The sequence below is a fragment of the Polypterus senegalus genome, chromosome 5 (assembly GCF_016835505.1).
Source record: "Polypterus senegalus isolate Bchr_013 chromosome 5, ASM1683550v1, whole genome shotgun sequence".
Taxonomy (NCBI): Eukaryota; Metazoa; Chordata; class Cladistia; order Polypteriformes; family Polypteridae; genus Polypterus; species Polypterus senegalus.
The window spans coordinates 169,485,793-169,505,037 of record NC_053158.1 but is presented as its reverse complement, the minus strand read 5'-3'; the positions used below and the strand labels follow the sequence as shown (position 1 = coordinate 169,505,037).

At 37.2% G+C, this 19,245-nt stretch overlaps 1 protein-coding gene across 1 annotated transcript in view; it reads left to right on the top strand.

Moving 5' to 3' along the window:
• ube3c (ubiquitin protein ligase E3C) overlaps positions 1 to 19,245 on the top strand; it is a 238,629-nt gene that overhangs the window by 72,108 nt on the left and 147,276 nt on the right. Inside the window, exons 10-11 of the mRNA XM_039753616.1 lie at positions 573 to 727; positions 1,098 to 1,285. Coding sequence (XP_039609550.1) covers positions 573 to 727; positions 1,098 to 1,285 — 343 coding nt within the window. The remainder of the gene's footprint in view (positions 1 to 572; positions 728 to 1,097; positions 1,286 to 19,245) is intronic.

The following is a 19,245-nucleotide window of genomic DNA, read 5'->3' as shown; positions in this document are numbered from 1 at the left end:
CATATTTAGTTTTAAAAATTGTATTTATTTTTTGTTAAATAAAATTCATATTTATTTCCAATTTTTTGTTTATGGAGTTTGTTAGAATTGAATTTGGCATGTGAAAATCACAATATTTACAGAAATCAGTACTCTACTAAATTAAAAGGATTTGATGGTGTCACAGTGTAAGAGATGCACTTAAATTCACACTTTTATGTTTCTGGTGTTATCACCTTTAGCGTGTTTTGTTCCTGCCCGAAATTAACTGTTAAAGATACAAACTTATTTTCTATGTATGTCTTTTGTAATCATGAAAGGTTGTAGACTGCATAAATGAGTTGTTTAAAGTACATGTAGCATGGCTCTATTTAATATAGTTGATAGATACACAGTTAAATTAATTTTTTGGATAGTTCTGAAAACAAGTTTGAGTAAGCTGAGCTTTTAGTATAGAACAGATTATAGAAAACCAGTCACTGTCATTGCTAAGAATTCTAAAGCTAGATTTGACCCATCATAACCTCAGTTTATCTGAACACCTTTAATGGGAACCTGCTTGACAAAACTGTTTATATGTACTATTCCTTCAGGTAGCCTCTCAGAAGAAGGTTTACTACTATATTTGAGAACACTACAAACTCTGTTGCCACAATTGCCAGTGTCTGTGACCAGCACCAGCAAACAAGAAGTTCTCAGTGACTCAGAAGATGAAGACGACACTGGAATCAAAACAGTGCTACCAAATGTATGACAGAAAGAAATTTTTGGAATTACTAATGATTACCATGTTACAAAAGGGATTTTAGTAGTATTCCATTTTACCAGTGGAAGGTTCCAAGTGTCTCCAACAAATATCTTACTGTGATTTGACACTTGTTTTAAGGTTATCAAACACCAAAATTAAGTACTTGTGAACAATTCAGGGTTTTATTATTCCATTTTTTGAAAGTATTATTGTGTTCCATTTTTTGGCTGTAGTTACACTCACCAGTTTTTCTGTTAAGTATAAATAGGGACATTAACCACATTTCAGTTGGAAAATCACATGGGCAGACAATAAGTATATTTGGTTAATATTATGGATTTTGAATCTCTGCATCTATTACTGTTGGCAGGATGACTCAACAATTTCAGTGCATGTTATAACCGAAGAGTGTATTCACAAACTGGACACAAAACAGCAAACAAATGCACTTTTAAACCTGGTTTGGAGGGATTCTGCTAGTGAGGAAGTGTTCACCATGATGGCATCTATCTGTCACACTCTGATGGTACAGCATCGCATGATGGTTCCTAAAGTCAGGTAGGAAATTGATAGGTTTTGTTTCTTGAAACAGGTCTAATTCTTATTGAGAAAGCCAACTATCTATTTATATAAATTGTGAGTTACACTATGTAAGTGTATGAATTTGGTTAGAAGCAAATGCTTCGTAAAGATTGTTAAACTCTTAGAATTTTCTAATTTTAGTTTGCAAAATAAGTTTGTATATTTTCTTCCCTCAAAAGTTACCCTAGGTTCATACAGTGTCCATTTATTCACTCATTTGTTTATTTCTTTACTGTATTTATTGTTTTATTGACCTTAGCAACCACATTTCAATAAGTAAACAGTTCAGTCAAGAATACACACAGTACAAACGTTAATTATTAAAATTAAACAAACTCATACAGTGACACTCCATGCCCTTGTTCTACTTAGTTCAGGTAGGCTAATGTAGGATTATTCGTCATGTTTATTAATAAGCAGAGGTCTGGGAATATTATTTTAGAGCAGAGCATTAATAAATTCTTCACAAACTCTGATGAAACAAAGGGCTATTTCCAATTAAGAAAATGTGACTTTTTTTAGTTTTAAATGATAAAATACATTTTTTCCATTGAATCTTGTATTGTGGATGGGTCCGATTTCTTCCAGTTGAGTAAGATAAGTTGATATATAAGCATAACAGTGTAGTGTAGGATAGCACAGTGGATTAATCATTGCATAACGTTACCTCAACTGATTTTAGTCCAAATAATATAAGATGACTCCATAAATAATTGTAAATCCAAAACTAGACAGCCTAGAAAATATTTTACCCAAATATGCTTGGAATTTGGGACATTCTAATACATTTGACCTGGAGAGGTCAGTACTGGAAAGCATTATTTATAGTTTTGATCTTATCCCTGATAGTCTTTGTATAACATTAGTCAAAATAGATTTGTGTGTGATGTACACTTTTTGAGTAGTTTACAGTGTGTTTTGCACATATTGAAGAAGAATGTATCTTTCTTTTTTGAGATTCTAATCGAGAGGTCCCTATCTCATTGTTGCCTAAGATCATTTAGAAGTGCACACCTTGAAATAATTTGGTAAGAGGCTGAAAATACTACTAAAATAATACTCAAAAATAATTATAGATTAATGATAGGCAGGTTTCTTTTGGTAAAGTTTTGAGCCTTTTGCAGAAAAACTAGTGTGGAAGATTGTGTTTGAGGGATTTCAAGGCAGTACAAAGGATGCATACTGTAATATAGGTCTCTGATGGTGTGAATACCTAGTGACCTCCATAAACTACAATAGTGTTTAGACTGAAAAAGGCTGAAATATTTGATTGTCAGCTTGAGAATAGCATTTGCATTGATGTTGTATTTTGAGAAAATAAAGTCGAGGCAGGTTACTTATAATATGGTAATAGTTAATAATGATTGGAAAACAAAGGAAATCAGATGCAGATGAGTCTGAACAAGATTTCTTTTCTATAGCTAACCAAGAAGGTGTGGTTTTTCTACCTTCTAATTGCTTCCATTTCACAGTATTAAAACTGGAAGTTTGGTTATGCTATGTCAATGTATGCTTTAGATCTTTGCTGAGTGAACAAAGTTAAAATTGTATCTACCTTTTTCTTTTTTTAAAAAAGTATTTGTTACAATATATAGGGATACAGTAATCCCTCCTCAATCGCGGGGGTTGCGTTCCAGAACTCCCCGCGATAGATGAAAATCCACAAAGTAGAAACCATATGTTTGTATGGTTATTTTTATATATTTTAAGCCTTTATAAACTCTCTCACACTGTTAACATTATTAGAGCCCTCTAGACATGAAATAACACCCTTTAGTCAAAAGTTTAAACTGTGCTCCATGACAAGACAGAGATGACAGTTCTTTCTCACAATTAAAAGAATGCAAGCATATCTTCCTCTTCAAAGAATGCGTGTCAGGAGCAGAGAATGTCAGAGAGAGAGCGGAGAGAAAAGCAAACAATCAAAAATCAATACGTGCTTTTGGGCTTTTAAGTATGCCGAAGCACCGCAATAAAGCAGCATTTTTTAGAGGAGCGTCCGTATCCTTTAGGCAAATAGCCTCTGTGCAAACAGCCCCTCTGCTCACATCCCCTCCATCAGGAGCAGAGAGAGTGAGAGAGACAGAGAAAAGCAAACAATTAAGCACTGCGCGGGAAGCATATCGTATATCATTGAGGAGTTTTATTTAATACATAATACATGCTCTGATTGGGTAGCTTCTAAGCCATCCGCCAATAGCGCCCCTTGTATAAAATCAACTGGGCAAACAAACTGAGGAAGCATGTACCATAAATTAAAAGACCCATTGTCCGCAGAAATCCACGAGCCAGCGAAAAATCTGTGATAAATATTTAGATATGCTTACATTTAAAATCCGCGATGGAGTGAAGCCGCGAAAGTCGAAGCGCGATATAGCGAGAGATCACTGTATTATGGAAATGAGAGGTTTATTGGAATATCTATTTTGACAATACTAATTCTCCCAGCTAAAGTGAAATGAGGAGATTAAAATCTGTAAAAATCTTCTTTGATTCATTCCAGCATATTGCAGAAATTACATTACATTTGTTAAACTCTTACCCTTACGTTAAAGCTTTATCCTTGTAATCTGTGATTGTTTTCAGGCCTGATAGCCTGGGGTTTAATAGAAATGGCAAAAAATGATTTTGATTATAGACATCCCTTTGTGGCTTCTTTGTTCTAGTGTAAAAAAGTCAAAATTTATGATATTTTTATGAATTGTCTAGTTAGGAGAGTTTATTTTACTTTAACAAAAGATTTATCTGCATCCAGCAGTAAGAGAACCTCTGGAACATCACACAATTTGGGGGTATGTTTTACACTAAATAGTCATTGAAGCTTTTTGCATTTAATTGTTTTAATTTCATTTTAGTAAGGAAATGCTCCTACATGGGGCAGACTTAAGTTATTTATACTTTATGCTTCTGAGAACTACAGTTACTCTAGAGATTAATTTAGTAACATTTTAGTCCACTACTATCAGTGGGTTGAGTTACCAAAAATGAGTTGTATTAGTGAAGCATGTAGATTTGTGTTTCAGAATAAGAGAAGCATGGGCAGAGATAACAACTGCATCATGTTGTCAAATTTTATATATAATTTCAGTAGCTTTAAAGAGAATTGTATGGTGGAAAAAAAATCACACTCCTCTGGTCTTACCATAGTTAGAGGGAAAGACTTGGCCGGTTCAATCCTTTCAATATGAGGCTGATCTTTACTGTTTAAGTTTATCCACCTCAGGAGGTTGTAATGTAGAAACACTATTTCTCTCTTGAATTCATTTAACATTACAGCTAGAAAGAGTAGTTATTGATCAATATTATTCATTTTTAGTGTTAATTTTGGAGTTATAAAAAGAAAACGTGAAATTTTTCCATATCTCTTACTGAAGTCCCCCTCACTATGGAGCCACTAAGCTTTGCATGACCAAAAGCAGTGGCTTAAAGTATGTAAAGATTCACATATTTAATGTATTTTCTCATTTAAAGTTATTTTGGATACTGATGTTGACATAAAAGGCTCTTGTTTAAGCAAGTTGCTCAGCACATCTTTATTAATAGGCTTGCGGTCGTCTGCAGTGGGAAGAGATTGGCAGGGATGACAAGGAGAAGAAACGTCTTTTGTCCAGGTATCCACAATTAGTGATCAGTGAACCCTGTGGAGTTTGCTCCGCCATGATTTTGAAATGTTCGAAAACTTTGCAAAATGCATTTTAGTCAGTGGGGAAGGAGGATCTGAGCTAGTTGTGAGTGGATTATAAGGGTGAAATGGTCTTTTAACTGTCCCTGAGGGCTTGAGAGTGGACTACCAACTATGCTGGACTGATTATTGAGACCAAAAATGTGATCCGAGCTGTGAGGCAGCAGTGCTAAACATCGTGCCACCATGCCGCAAACAACAAATGACAAAGACAGACCCAATATTGCAAACATAATACAACAACCTGCCACCAACTAGCAATAAGAAAATAAGGATCATTGCAACTACACAGTTCCAGCCTGGGGGCACACTTGTACATGCCACCAAGCGGCAGTGTGGAACTGTCTTGTTTCATTGTGTGATGTTGCAGCTATGGATGCAGCTTCCTATGTATCTGTACAGATGCTTCACACTATTTTCTTTTGTCAAGAAGAAATTAATTATAGGGTAGTGATCCTTTAAGGCTTTTTTGAGATTGCATATTAGTCATTCAATGCTATGTCGCTAGCCGCAGGGATCAGTGTTATCTATATGGTGACAGTAATCATAATATTCTCATTACGGTCAGCTGCAGAAACCCAGTTTTACCTTTTGAAGTTTATTGATGACCCATAAGCAGCCCCTTGGCGAAATGAGCACCATCAGAACGTGCAGTGCTGTCAATTGCGTAGGCGAACCACTGGCAGCAGCAACTGGTGATCAAATGTGTGTCTTGTGACAGTTTTTGAGAAACACTGGCTTATTGTACTCCTCAATTAAAATAATGAAAGTTTTATATATATAAAAACACTCTCAATAAGGCCACCAGTGACCACAGCATATTCGTTGTGAAAAATGCTTTGCCGAATTTCACCAGTAAACACTAGCTACAATGCTAGATTCACATGACATCCTCTACTCCACAAATGACACTGGTACCATGTTGTCATCCCGCAGATGTTATCTTTGTTAAATTGGCAATAATTTGCTTTGTCAATTACTTGTTTTAAGCAGCACTTAGATATTTTTGTATACTAACTAACTTGTAGATTTCAAGTATTATCGTGCTTCCCAATTTGTTGCCTACCTTTGTCTGCCTACTGGTTAAGAGAGCATCCAGGCAGAATGTGTTTATTCATACAAAAATAGAACAAAATGTATTAAAATGTTGAAGTTAATATACTGTGTTGTCGTGTGTGATAAATGCAACAATCCAAATGAAGTGTGTGCCAGCCAGGCCACCCCGTTTACTGGAAGTTATAAGTTGATGCAAAATAACAGGCATATAATGGCCCAATAAAGAACAAAAATATATGCTTAGCTATTAGCTACAATTAAGCTCTAAAGAGTGGTCCAAAAGGGACGGTGTCAGTTGCCCTCAGTGGGCATTTTCCCAGAGAAATGGGTGGAAAACAGACAGAAGAGTCATTGATCATACCATCTGACGTCCCTTGGTGGTAGTATTTACCTCTGACAAGCCTGGAAAATAGCTTTCAGATGAAAATGGAATAGTACAATATTTAAGTTTACTTAAATTCACATGAAAGAAATTGTAATAATTTACTCTTTGTGGACTTGTTTTTTGTCTGCATTGTTTCTGTAAAGAGGAGGGATTGGTAACACCATATAATTTGACAGTTTTGGGTAGATCAAACCTGCAGTTAGTTGCAGTGATGTCATTACAGACATGATTCCAAACAGAACCGATGTAAGCAACTGGTTTGCTAAGTTTATGAAGGAAGATTATAGGAAGGGGTGGGTTCAGGAGGATGGGTACCAGAGATGGCACCAGTGATGGTATCGTCATCAATCAGCTGATCTGCAGAGGGAGAAAGAGAGAAAGGATCTGAACAGTGCCACACACACACATGACAATGTTCATGGACTTTTTTTGCACATTGTACTGAAATGTGTAAATGAGGCATCATACAACCTGGATTTACTTAAGTTCTGTGTGACTCTAACTGACCTGGCTAGATATATCTGTAAGTAACAGTTGATGCACTTTATGAAGTTACATTTCTTACAAGGGACATGACAGAGTAATTACAGTATGAATTAACCATCATACAATATCAATGGTGTATATGCTGCTACTGCTAAAAAGCCACATTTCACTCACAAACTTCACATATACCATTCCTTAGCCCCTGCAGTGCCATATATTTTCAGTCATTCCAGTGTGAAGAGTAACATGATCATGTGCTGCCGAGTGAAAAGAAATATTCTTCCTTACTTTCAGTTAAATAGAACTGTACTATCACATTGTGTTTAGTGCTGCTGCCTCACAGCTCCAGAGTCCTGCAGTCTTGCATCTTAGACTGGGTGCTGTCTCTGTAGAGTGTCCATATTCTTCCCTTGTAATATGTGGATTTTTCTTAGGGTAACTGTGAATTTTTGTTCTTTGTTTAAGTAAGTGTGCCTCACAATTGGACTGGCAATCTGCATGCTTTTTGGTTTCAACCTTTTGCTCAATGCTGATGGTGTAAACTGCAGTCTACCATGATTTTTCTCCTATAAACTGGAATAAGTGGGGTAAATAAAGTCTGGATGAATAGAGCTTTGTACTCAGTGCTGTGCTAAATTTCATGTTCATGCATGTGAGATATGAAATATACCCATGTAATAATGGTTGAAGTAAAAAAAAAATATTTGAAGAAATCACCATTCCAAATTAAAAAAAAAACAAAAAATGCAATCCCTTGCACAGTGGCCTTTGGTCCAGTGTTTAAGGTAAAGTGCATAGTAAAAAATACTTACATTTGTTTTATTCTAACAATCATTTAAACTACAGTTTTGATTACACACCTTCCTGACTGGGAGTAAACAAATTACTTAATTGTCAGCAGTAAACTATTTTGATTCTTTCAGGTCATTTGTATTACATTTATCCTATAACAATCTAAACACTAATATAAATAATGATGAAGCAAGCCAATTAACTGCTGTCTTCACCAACTAGTGTTTATGACTGTGAGAGGAAGTAAGATATCAGTGAAACTGTCATCCCTCGATTAAGGTAATTAGCTCTTTGCAGGCTAATTGCATTAGGGCAGGATGTGGAATGCACAGATCATAGCTGCTTCTGAATTAAGGTGTCTGTCTTTATTGCAGCAAGTAACTTGCTTTCCTGGCTAATAATTGTTGGATTTAAGTGTGTTGTAGCCGTGGCTTATGTTTTACTAGTATGCTTACAGCAGAGGTGCTCAGTGAAGGGAAAAGAGATTTTGTGTGCTTGTAATTGTGTTAGTACAGCTGCTATTTCCTGTATCTTGATTTATTGTGTTCCTACAGAGCTGGATTTAATGAAAAAATCTAGGCTTGATGGGTAATTTTTTTAACCACACATTTTCCACAGATTAATTCATTTAACCTATTAAAATCTGTTTTTAATGTCATATAATATTCAGAGTGCAATTTTTACTGCTGCTGCTTCACAGATTCAGTGACCAGAGTTTAAATCCTACACCTTCTCATTGCCTATGCTACCCTTATTTTCCTTACTCTTCTCCATATATGTGCATTTTTGGTTAATTGGCATTTGCATATTGGCCCAGTGAGAATGTGTGCATGTGCATGAGTGGCCTAACACCACTTCCAGGGCTGCTTTGTTACCTTCAGCAAGTGCTCCAAGGATAGTCTTTGTCTCACTGGTGTTTTAAAATGTTTTCATTTTATTTGAGAATGTTAATGCATTGTGGGCATATTGTATTAACTTCTATTCTTTGGTGTGAGTTATTTTTATTAATTTGTATAAATAATATGATTTTTCCCCTCAATTTAAGGTTCAGCAGTTGCATTATACTTAATAAAACTGTTTAATTGTACTGTGTTTATCAAATGCATTAGATACTGATAGTTGTGTTCTCAGTTTGGAAAGCAAAAAGATGCTTAAGGTGTCTAAACTAAGAATTGTGCACTACATTTTGAAATCTAATTCATGTAATGTTGGTATATTTCTATATGCCCTTGTACTGACTGATGCTTCACTTAAAATTAAATTAACTGTACACTTTTTAGGTGGTCAATTTAAATATATGTGGCAAATTACGAATGCTGTTATAACAAAAGTATAATTTTGTTTAATGAATAGGAAAATGTTTTCATGCATTTTTCTCATTAGTATTTGAGGTTTCCAAGTTATGTCATTGTAGAATTGTGGCTGTTTTATGAGCTGTTTTAGAAAAATTGTCATATCAGTGGTTTCAGTTGTTCAAATAGAATTTGCAGTTGGTCAGCATAAGTTTACTTTGGCAGCTGTCATTTACAGTACTACGTGACACAGTAGAAGTGTCCATGTATGGAGTTTGTTTAGAACATTGGCTATAATTGTTAAGCTTACATGGCAAAAGACATCAGGGACTTGGGTCTTTTGTTCTGCTTATACTGTGATGAGCTGGGATGTTTTGTCTTTACTTGACATTAAACCTCAAATATGCGTTGTTTTAATGTTTAGGCTTACTCATGCATGTCTGGTGGTATCAAGTGTTTGTGAAATGATTGTAGTATAAGTGTGAGGCAGCTAAAGTACAAATACTTGAATAAAACAAAAAATGTGAATCATTATTCAATGATCTGGCTGTGGGTTTTAGAATTTTTTATTCTGTGAATACATTTTGAATTTTTCAAACAGGATACAGCATTATATTCCATGTATTTCAATCATGAATTTCACATATAAAATGAAACACTTCTCAACTAGTCTCAAAAAAGCTTATCTTGAAATAAATCAGAATGCAAAAAACTGACAGTTTGAATTGAATGTTTAATGTAGGTCAAGTAGTTTGCATGGCTGTGTTTCTGGTTTCTACTGAACAAAACAAAGCTCCAAAAATGTTGTTAAAAAACATAAACAACAAAGCTTTATTACTATATACTAGAGCTAAGATCACTAACATGAGCTAGCGCCTTTAACACCACCTCAATAGCATTTTTAATAATAAAAGGTTTTATTTATTTAGCCCCTTTCTTAAATCAATTGATCCTTCTTATAACATCAATAAGAATATAAAACTGAGAATGAACAATAAATTAACAATAACAGTGTAAGTAAAAATAATGAAGATGGCAAAACACATAAAAATACAGATTGTATTAAAGAAATAAACTATTCAATCTAAGAGTTGAGGCAAGAAAAGAATATGCAAGTTTTCAGATGGGTTTTTGTAGAAAAAGAGAGAGGAGCAGTCTCTGAGGCACTGAGGTAAAGAATTCCAGAATCTGGGGTCTATGGCCACTCCACATGGATAGATTGTTCTATGGGACCATTAGCAGTCTTGCACAAGAAGACCTAAATACATGTAGAGGGTTATAAGGGTAAAAGTAGCTCAGTTAGATAAATGTAGGCTAGACTATTTTAAAAAAAAAAAAAAAGTTGCAGGTCGTAATAAAAAGTTGCTTTTTTAAATGCAAGAAATTGACAACCAATGTAAATAATAAAGAACAGGAGTGATGTGCTAAAGTAAGAAATCTTATAGCTTAGTTTTAAATAGGACGTAGTATATGAGTGCTTTAGCTGAAAGACCAGGGAACAGGAAATTAATGAAAGTATGTTCCAGTGTTTCAGGATCTTTATTTTTAAGTAATGGGTGAAAGTGTGCAATGTGTATAGAGATGGAAGAAACCAATTTTAGTTAAATAAGCTTATGTGATCCCAAAGGTATGAGATACGTCGTTCAGTTATACACTAAGATTACAAAGTTTGTAATGAATTAAAAATCACAATACCAGTACTAATTTGTTGCTTTGATATCTTGGAATCCACAAATTTGGAGACAACTACCAAAACTTTTATTAGCATTTAACTTACCAAATTAATTACCATTCAATCACTTGCTTAAACCAAAGCATTCTGTCAGAGAGTTAGGTGGCAGATCACTAGTAGTCTTAGTACTAAAAGAAATCCTGATGTCATCAACATTACATTGTAAACTGAAAATAGTGAATTTTCAGTTAATAATTTAGTCAAGTTGGAGAATATATATTGAAAAGAGAATGGAACCAAGAACCAATACCTTGGTCACACTCTTGAGTAACACAGGCGAAGGAGGTATTGGGTTTACGAAGTAAAATGAAGTACTGTCTATCAGTGAAGTATGATGCGAACCAGTAAAGCACTGCGCCAGCAGTGCAAATTAATGAGAGATGGGATACAAGTAGGTTGTGATCTAACAGTATAAAAAACAGAAGTAGAAGGAGAATGTTGAATGCACCAGTGTCTGCAGGCAGAAGAAGGTCATTAATGACTCTCAGGAGAGCAGTGTCTGTTCTGTAAAGTGTGCTGAAACTAGACTGAAAAATGCTCATAAAGATTGTTTGAATAGGAGGGTTTGAAGTTAGTTTTGCTGCAGCCCACACTTTATAACACTTTTTTTAGGAAGGGAAGGTTAAGAATAGGCCTGTTCTTGAGAAGAATGGAGGAATCAAGGTTTATTGAGGACAAGAGTAACAACGACAGTTCCATCACAAGTGGAACACAGCTAGAGGCTAACAATGTATTGATCATGTGGATGTTAATACTAGAGGTAGCTTATACACATGCTTTAGGAAGAGAAGCAGGGGAAGATTAGGATTTGGATTTTGCAAATAATTCAGAGCCAGAAAAGTTATGGTTGAATGAGTGACAGTTCACCTGTTCAGAAGCCTTAGGTACGGTTTCAGAAGGTGGGTTTCAGAAGGTGAAGGTGAGTAACTGAGGAGAACTGCTGGTACATTTTATTAAATTTGTCCGTAAAAAATGTAGGAAAGTCTGACAGTCTTCAAAAGAGTGCTGAAAAGATGAAGAAGAATGGTGTATATGTCTGTCTGGTGTTGTAAACAGGATTTTGGGATTACTGTTTCCCTCAATTAAAACATAGAAGTAGTATATTTGTGCATATGCTTCATGTTAGCTACAGTGGACAGTGAAGTGTTCAGAATACCAACCAGTTGTTTTCATTTCTCTGAGTTCTGGACAAAACCATGGGGAGGACTGAGAAGCCAGAAATCAGCTTGGTCTTCAGAGGGCATAACTACTGATTGTGTTAGAAATGAGAAGCCATATCATCAGGGTAGAAAACCTTAGATACAGTAGATAGATAGATAGATAGATAGATACTCCCTCCCTCCCTCATTCACTCACTCCCAAGGGGAAATTCACATACTCCAGCAGCAGCATACTGATAAAAAAAATATTAAATTAAAGAGTGATGCAGGTAAAACAGACAATAAATTTGTATAATGTTAACGTTTACCCCCCTGGGTGGAATTGAACAGACGCATAGTGTGGGGGTCAGTGGAGCAGGACAGTGACAGTAGTCTGTCGCCGAAGCTTGCTCCTCTGTCTGGAGATGATACTGTTCAGTGGATGCAGTGGACTCTCCATGATTGACAGGAGCCTGCTCTGTGCCCGTCACTCTGCCACGGATGTCAAACTGTCCCGCTCCATGCCTACAATAGAACCTTCCTTCCTCACCAGTTTGTCAAGGCGTGAGGTGTCCTTCTTCTTTATGCTGCCTCCCCAGCACACCACTGTGTAGAAGAGGGCACTCACCACAATCGTCTGATAGAACATCTGCAGCATCTTATTGCAGATGTTGAAGGACACCTGTTTCTAAGGAAGTATAGCCGGCTCTGTCCTCTCTTACACAGAGCATCAGTATTGGCAGTCCAGTCCAATTTATCATCCAGCTGCACTCCCATGTATTTATAGGTCTGTACCCTCTGCACACAGTCGCCTCTGATGGTCACAGTGTCCAGGAGGGGCCTGGGTCTCCTAAAATCGACCACAAGCTCTTTGGTTTTGCTGGTGTTCAGGTGTAAGTGGTTTGAGTCGCACCATTTAACAAAGACCTTGATTAGGTTCCTATATTCTTCCTCCTGCCCACTCCTGATGCAGCCCACGATAGCAGTGTTGTCAGCGAACTTTTGCATGTGGCAGGACTCCGAGTTGTATCGGAAGTCCGAAGTATATAAGCTGAACAGGACCGGAGAAAGTACAGTCCCCTGCGGTGCTCCTGTGTTGCTGACCACAATGTCAGACCTGCAGTTCCTGAGACGCACATACTGAGGTCTGTCTGTAAGATAGTCCACGATCCATGGCACCAGGTATGAATCTACTGCCATCTCTGTCAGCTTGTCCCAAAGGAGCAGAGGTTGGATGGTGTTTAATGTGCTAGAGAAGTCCAGAAACATAATTCTTACAGCACCACTGCCTCTGTCCAAGTGGAAGAGGGATCGGTGTAGCATACAGATGATGGCATGCTCCGCTCCCACCTTCTCCTGGTATGAGAACTGCAGAGGGTTGAGGGCGTGGCGGAGACCTGTGGCCTCAGGTGGTGAAGCAGCAGCAGCAGCAGCTCCATGGTTTTCATCACATTTGATGTCAGGGCAACAGGCCAGAAGTCATTCAGCTCACTAGGACGTGATACCTTTGGGACTGGGGTGATGCAAGATGGTTTCCAGAGCCTTTGGACTCTCCCCTGTTTCAGGCTCAGGTTAAAGATGCGCTGTAGAGGACTCCCCAGCTCCAGTGCACAAGCCTTCAGCAGTCGTGGCGATACTCCATCTGGACCCACTGCTTTGCTGGCACGAAGTCTCCTCAGCTCTCTGCTCACCTGGGCTGCTTGTGGGTGGGGATGTCTCTCTTATGCTGGTATCAGCAGAAGAATGGGTGGAGGGTGCAGTACTCCAAGGTGAGAGTGGGTTAGGTGGTCAAATCTGTTAAAGAAGTTGTTCATTTGGTTTGCTCTCTCCACGCCTCTCTCGATGGTGGCACCCCACTTCGAGCTGCATGATCTTCATCCCATCCCACACTTCCTTCATGCTGTTATTCTGCAACTCATGCTTCAGCTTTCTCCTGTACTGCTCCTTCACCGCTCTGAGCTGGACTCGGAGTTCCTTCTGCATGCGCTTGAGCTCATGCTGATCACCGCCTTTAAAAGCCCTTTTCTTCTGGTTCAAAGGCCCTTGATGTCCCATGAAATTCATGGCTTGTTGTTAGCATATCAGCATTCTGTGTTTTTACTGGAACTACAATGTCCATACAGAAGTTGATGTAGTCAGTAGTTCAGTCAACAACCTCCTCAATGTTCTCATTATGTGACCCCTGCAGGATATATCCCAGTCCGTAGTTCCAAAGCAGTCTCTCAGAGCCTGCTCTGCCTCAGGGGACCACTTCCTGAATGAGCGTGTGGTTGTAGGTAGCTCCCTCACTCTTGGTTTGTAGTGAGGCTGAAGCAGATCCAGGTTATGATCTGCTTTCCCAAGTGCAGGGAGCTGAGTGGTGCTGTATGCGTCTTTAACGTTTGCATACAGTAGGTCAATAGTCCTATTTCCCCGGGTGTTATAATCCACATACGGGAGAAGGCAGGTAATGTTTTGTCCAGCATCACATGGTTAAAGTCTCCAGTGATTAGCACAAGTGCCTCAGTATGTCCAAGATATAGGCATGGCCCATAATGACTTTAAAAAAGAGAAAAAATTGGCAGAAATAATGTTATGATAGGAAGTAGTAGTTTTGCTCTGAGGTTTAGGAAAGGGGTGCAGAAATTTAATTTAGATTATGTTCAGAGATGTTAACTGAGGTAGTTATAACATTAAGATCAATTTTAATGTGTGGGTGTGAATTTGAGGGGACAAAATATTTAAGAACCGTCAGAATTTTTTATAAAAGTTTACTGAATGTCCATATGTATAATAAAGTCCCCCAGGCAGGCACAAAGCTGAGGCAAATGTGAGCAGTTCAATCAGTTAAGACAAAAATTTAAAGTCATTTTAGAGAAGTAATAAATTAATACAGTACAATAAACAAAGGATCCAAGCAAACAGTATTTAATATTATTCAGTCAAAGGAAGTTACAGCACAGAAGTCAATCTGTTTAACATTTAAATTGCAGTGAAAGTTAGCAACCAGACCACCAACTTTTCTTTTTAAAATATGAATAGAACATAAATTCATATCCAGGAGGTGTTAGCATATTTGAATGCCTGATCATTTGTACCATACTGGCATAGTAAATACCTGCAGATAATCTATAAATTGGATTTGTAACTGTTCCTAAAACATGAAAGAAGGCAATGATCAATTCCACAAATATTTGCTGGTACCTTAAATCTAAAAGTTAGGGTAAGAAATCCAACACCCATTCTACGGTACCAAGTCAATGGGATAGAGAGTGACCAATATATTTATACATATTGTCGGAGAAACAATGAACAAAGAACTCCATAAACCGTGCAAAAATCAAATATATCAGGTCTAGCAATGGGTAAAGATTTATACTTCTAAACTGAGATGGTGAGTAACTAAAAGGCCTATCGGAGATGGTACTGTCAAAAAAACCTAGCATAAACACTGCCTTGGATCCAAGATTTTTAATTGTACTGAACGCGAGTTTGCAACCAGCAGAGCAACATATTACATCCCAGAAATATCCAGGCTACTCTAACACCTGCTATATAAACTGCTATATAAATCACCACATAAAGCAGAACTAACTAGCTCTATATTAGCTGTAGTGATGAGTAAACCCTGCAGAATCTGCTTCATTTTGAGTTCAATAAAAGTCCAAAAATGTCCAAAAACTTCACTGAACTCCTCTAAATGCATTGAGTAGTTTTGAGTGGATTATAAATGGTGCAATTGTGTTTTAATTGTTATTGAGGTCTAGGGAAGCATTTCCTAACTATACAGGACCAATTATTGTGGCTAAAGATGTAATATGAGCTGTGAGACAGCAGAGCTAACCAATGTGGCTCTATGTCTCAAGCAACGTAAGATGCAGACAGAATTTAATCCACAAACAAATTACAACAAATGTCCACAAACTAACAATAAGAAAAAGTACAGTATATAAATAATTGACCTCACAGAGTTCTAGACTTGGAGCACATATTAGCCATGCGACAAAGCAGAAACATTGGTCTGACTCTTACAAATGTATAAATCTGTGCACCAGTTTAAGCACATTTTCTTTTTAGCTTGTGTCATCATGCACTGCACTCTATCTAAATGCTTTTGCAATCAATGATAACAGCCATTTGTCTTAGTACTCTCATGCTCTATTATAGAAGGCTGCTTCCTTGAAGAGAATCATGCTTCTGGCATTCTTTTTGGATCCTTGTCATTATTTAGTGAAGTAGTGCATTATGTTCATTATTTCTTAGTCAAACACAATGCAGTACCACTTGCAAATTTAAATATACAAAGAAACCAACAGGTATAATTTAAAATGTTTTCATTTTTCGTTTTATATTCTGCTTGATTTACAGTAGTTGAGGTTTGAATTTTTCTGCATGTTGCTTGCATGGTCTACTTTGGAAAATCCATAATGATCTCAAAGACATGCTGTCCGGCGATTAGATCACCTATAAATAGTCCTTTTGTGAAATTAATTCTGCAAGACTTAAAAACAGCTATCTACTGTGTGAATTAAGGACACCAAAGGATAGTTAGAAACAACAGTGGAGCAGGAAATTTATAAAAAAAAATGAATTGGTAATAATCTCATAAAAAAACAAATAATATAACTAATGTACTGAAAATACTAAAGATATCAATATAAAAATATACTACAAGTCGACAATATTAACAAAAACTTAGAAGAATGAAATATAAAAATACCACAGAAAAAAAAAACCTCTTTTAATTAAGTTGGTTTTTTATTTCAATGTACAGTATGTAGCACTCAAAAAATAAACAAGTAATTGTTTATGGATGGTGAGTATTTAACAGTATGGAAGTTGTCAATTCTATTGAAATACTTCATTTTCAATAGTATTAGATAATGTGTATTACTGTTTCATTGCAGAAAACTTACTGATTTTTCATTATTTGTAAAGATCATCCCCACCAAATATACACATTGGCATCATCCCTGGTTAGTTTCTTAGTTTAAAAGATGACTGTTAAAATTTTAAGGAAATTGCTGTTTTGCTACTAAATAGACATTTCATACTTTGAATACTTTGCTTTTGTTGTCTGTTTACTGTATATAAGAAATTGCTTTGGTAAATCTTTTATGTAAACAACATTTTTGTTTGTCCAGGTGCTAAATTGTTTTGATTTTTTACCATGCATACAGATGGCCATGCAACACAAAAGCTTTTAAGTTAATGCCTGCAATATTTAGTGAGTTTCCCCATGCTTTGTTGAAAGAGAGTTGCCAATGTTTGCCTGATTTGAAATTAAGACTGTTTGTGCTTCAAGAGCCAAATAGTTAGAATAAATAGTTTATACAGAATAAGCACCTTCTCTTTTATCACAAACACTAACCAGTTTGCCTAGTTGCGTAGTTAATTTGATTTTTGTCCACTGGTACCATCTAATCGATTGGCCGGATCACAATTTTGCCTATTACTCTGCTCATTCCTTAGGCCAAGTCACTATCAAGTATTTTTCTGTTTTCTGAATGAGTGGTAGTTGCCACTTGACATTATGTTTTGCATATGAGGCATATTTTGTGTAGAAGATATTGTTGTTACAAAATAGTATACCTAGCATTATTATTATTATTGTCTCATAATTTATGATATTGTACCACCAGTGTCAGAGAGAAGGACAAATAAGAAAAAATTAATAAAAAAGTCTGCAGTAAGCAGTGTGTGAACTTATAATACGGAAGAAGTATTACAGGAGAAATCAAGTAATTGGTGCAAAAAAAAATATGAAGTCTTACCGACAGTTTGGTCCTTTCTCGAACAGATTAGCGTGGTCTCTTTTTAATCACTGTTGCAGTTCATTGTCACCTCCTGTCATCAACATTTCATTGCACAAACATTTCATTATCTTTAAGACTTAACCCCAAATTAGCCTGTAAGGGCAGACTACAGACTATTAAATATGTTGTTTGTTTTTTTTTTTAATACAAAATTCCTGTAGTCTATGTGATGAATCACATGGGTATATATAAAATAACTGGGGTTTAGTATTGAAAGAGACCTGGGTACTCGTAAGAAGCTAACATATTTAAACAATCATTGTTATATTTAACTTGTGCAGTCTGATTATTCTAATGAATCAAACAGTGTTGGCACAATCCATCCATTCCATCCATCCATTTTCCAACCCGCTGAATCCAAACACAGGGTCACGGGGGTCTGCTGGAGCCAACACAGGGCACAAGGCAGGAACCAATCCTGGGCAGGGTGCCAACCCACCGCAGGACACACACGAACACACCCACACACCAAGCACACACTAGAGCCAATTTAGAATCGCCAATCCACCTAACCTGCATGTCTGTGGACTGTGGGAGGAAACCGGAGCACCCGGAGGAAATCCATGCACGGGGAGAACATGCAAACTCCACGCAGGGAGGACCCGGGAAACGAACCCGGGTCTCCTAACTGCGAGGCAGCAGCGCTACCACTGCGCCACCGTGCCGCCCCACAGTGCAAAATATATAGCATATTTCCCTTACTTTAAATATTTCCATCCATCCATCCATTTTTGAATATTGTTTTTACAAGTTAGTTGTGTATTAAACAAACACTACCGAGTGCAAGACATGATTGGATCCTGGACTGGACATCAGTCAGTCATAGCTAAAGCTTGTTCACAGTCATGTTTACAGTGTTCAATTACCATAGCCTGAAAGTTACTGGAATATGTAAGGCAAAACCATTTATTGTATTTAATTCTTTTCCTTTAATGCCCTTTGGTACTTGTACTTATTTCTCAAAGATTTTGTTTGTGAACTTTTAAATCATGAAGTCTCACATGCTTGTACCTTGCCTTGAGGTTGCATAAATATTGTAAATGGTGGCATAGTTTATCACACTGTACTATATATAAAGTATTTAGCCAGAATCAAATGTGTGACTGCTTAATGGCCTCAGACCCCTTACCATACTGTACATATTTGAAAATATAAATCATTTAATAGATCATTTTTTTTCTTTAAATATATATATTGTGTTACGGTGGCGCAGTGGTAGCACTGCTGCCTCGCAGTTAGGAGACCCGGGTTCGCTTCCCGGGTCCTCCCTGCGTGGAGTTTGCATGTTCTCCCCGTGTCTGCGTTGGTTTCCGCCGGGCGCTCCGGTTTCCTCCCACAGTCCAAAGACATGCTGGTTAGGTGGATTGGCGATTCTAAATTGGCCCCAGTGTGTGTGTGTGTGTGTGTGTGTGTCCTGTGGTGGGTTGGCACCCTGCCCAGAATTGGTTCCTGCCTTGTGCCCTTTGTTGGCTGGGATTGGCTCCAGCAGACCCCCGTGACCCTGTGTTCAGATTCAGCGGGTTGGAACATGGATGGATGGATGTATTGTGTTGCGTTGGGGTGTGATTGCTGCCTTA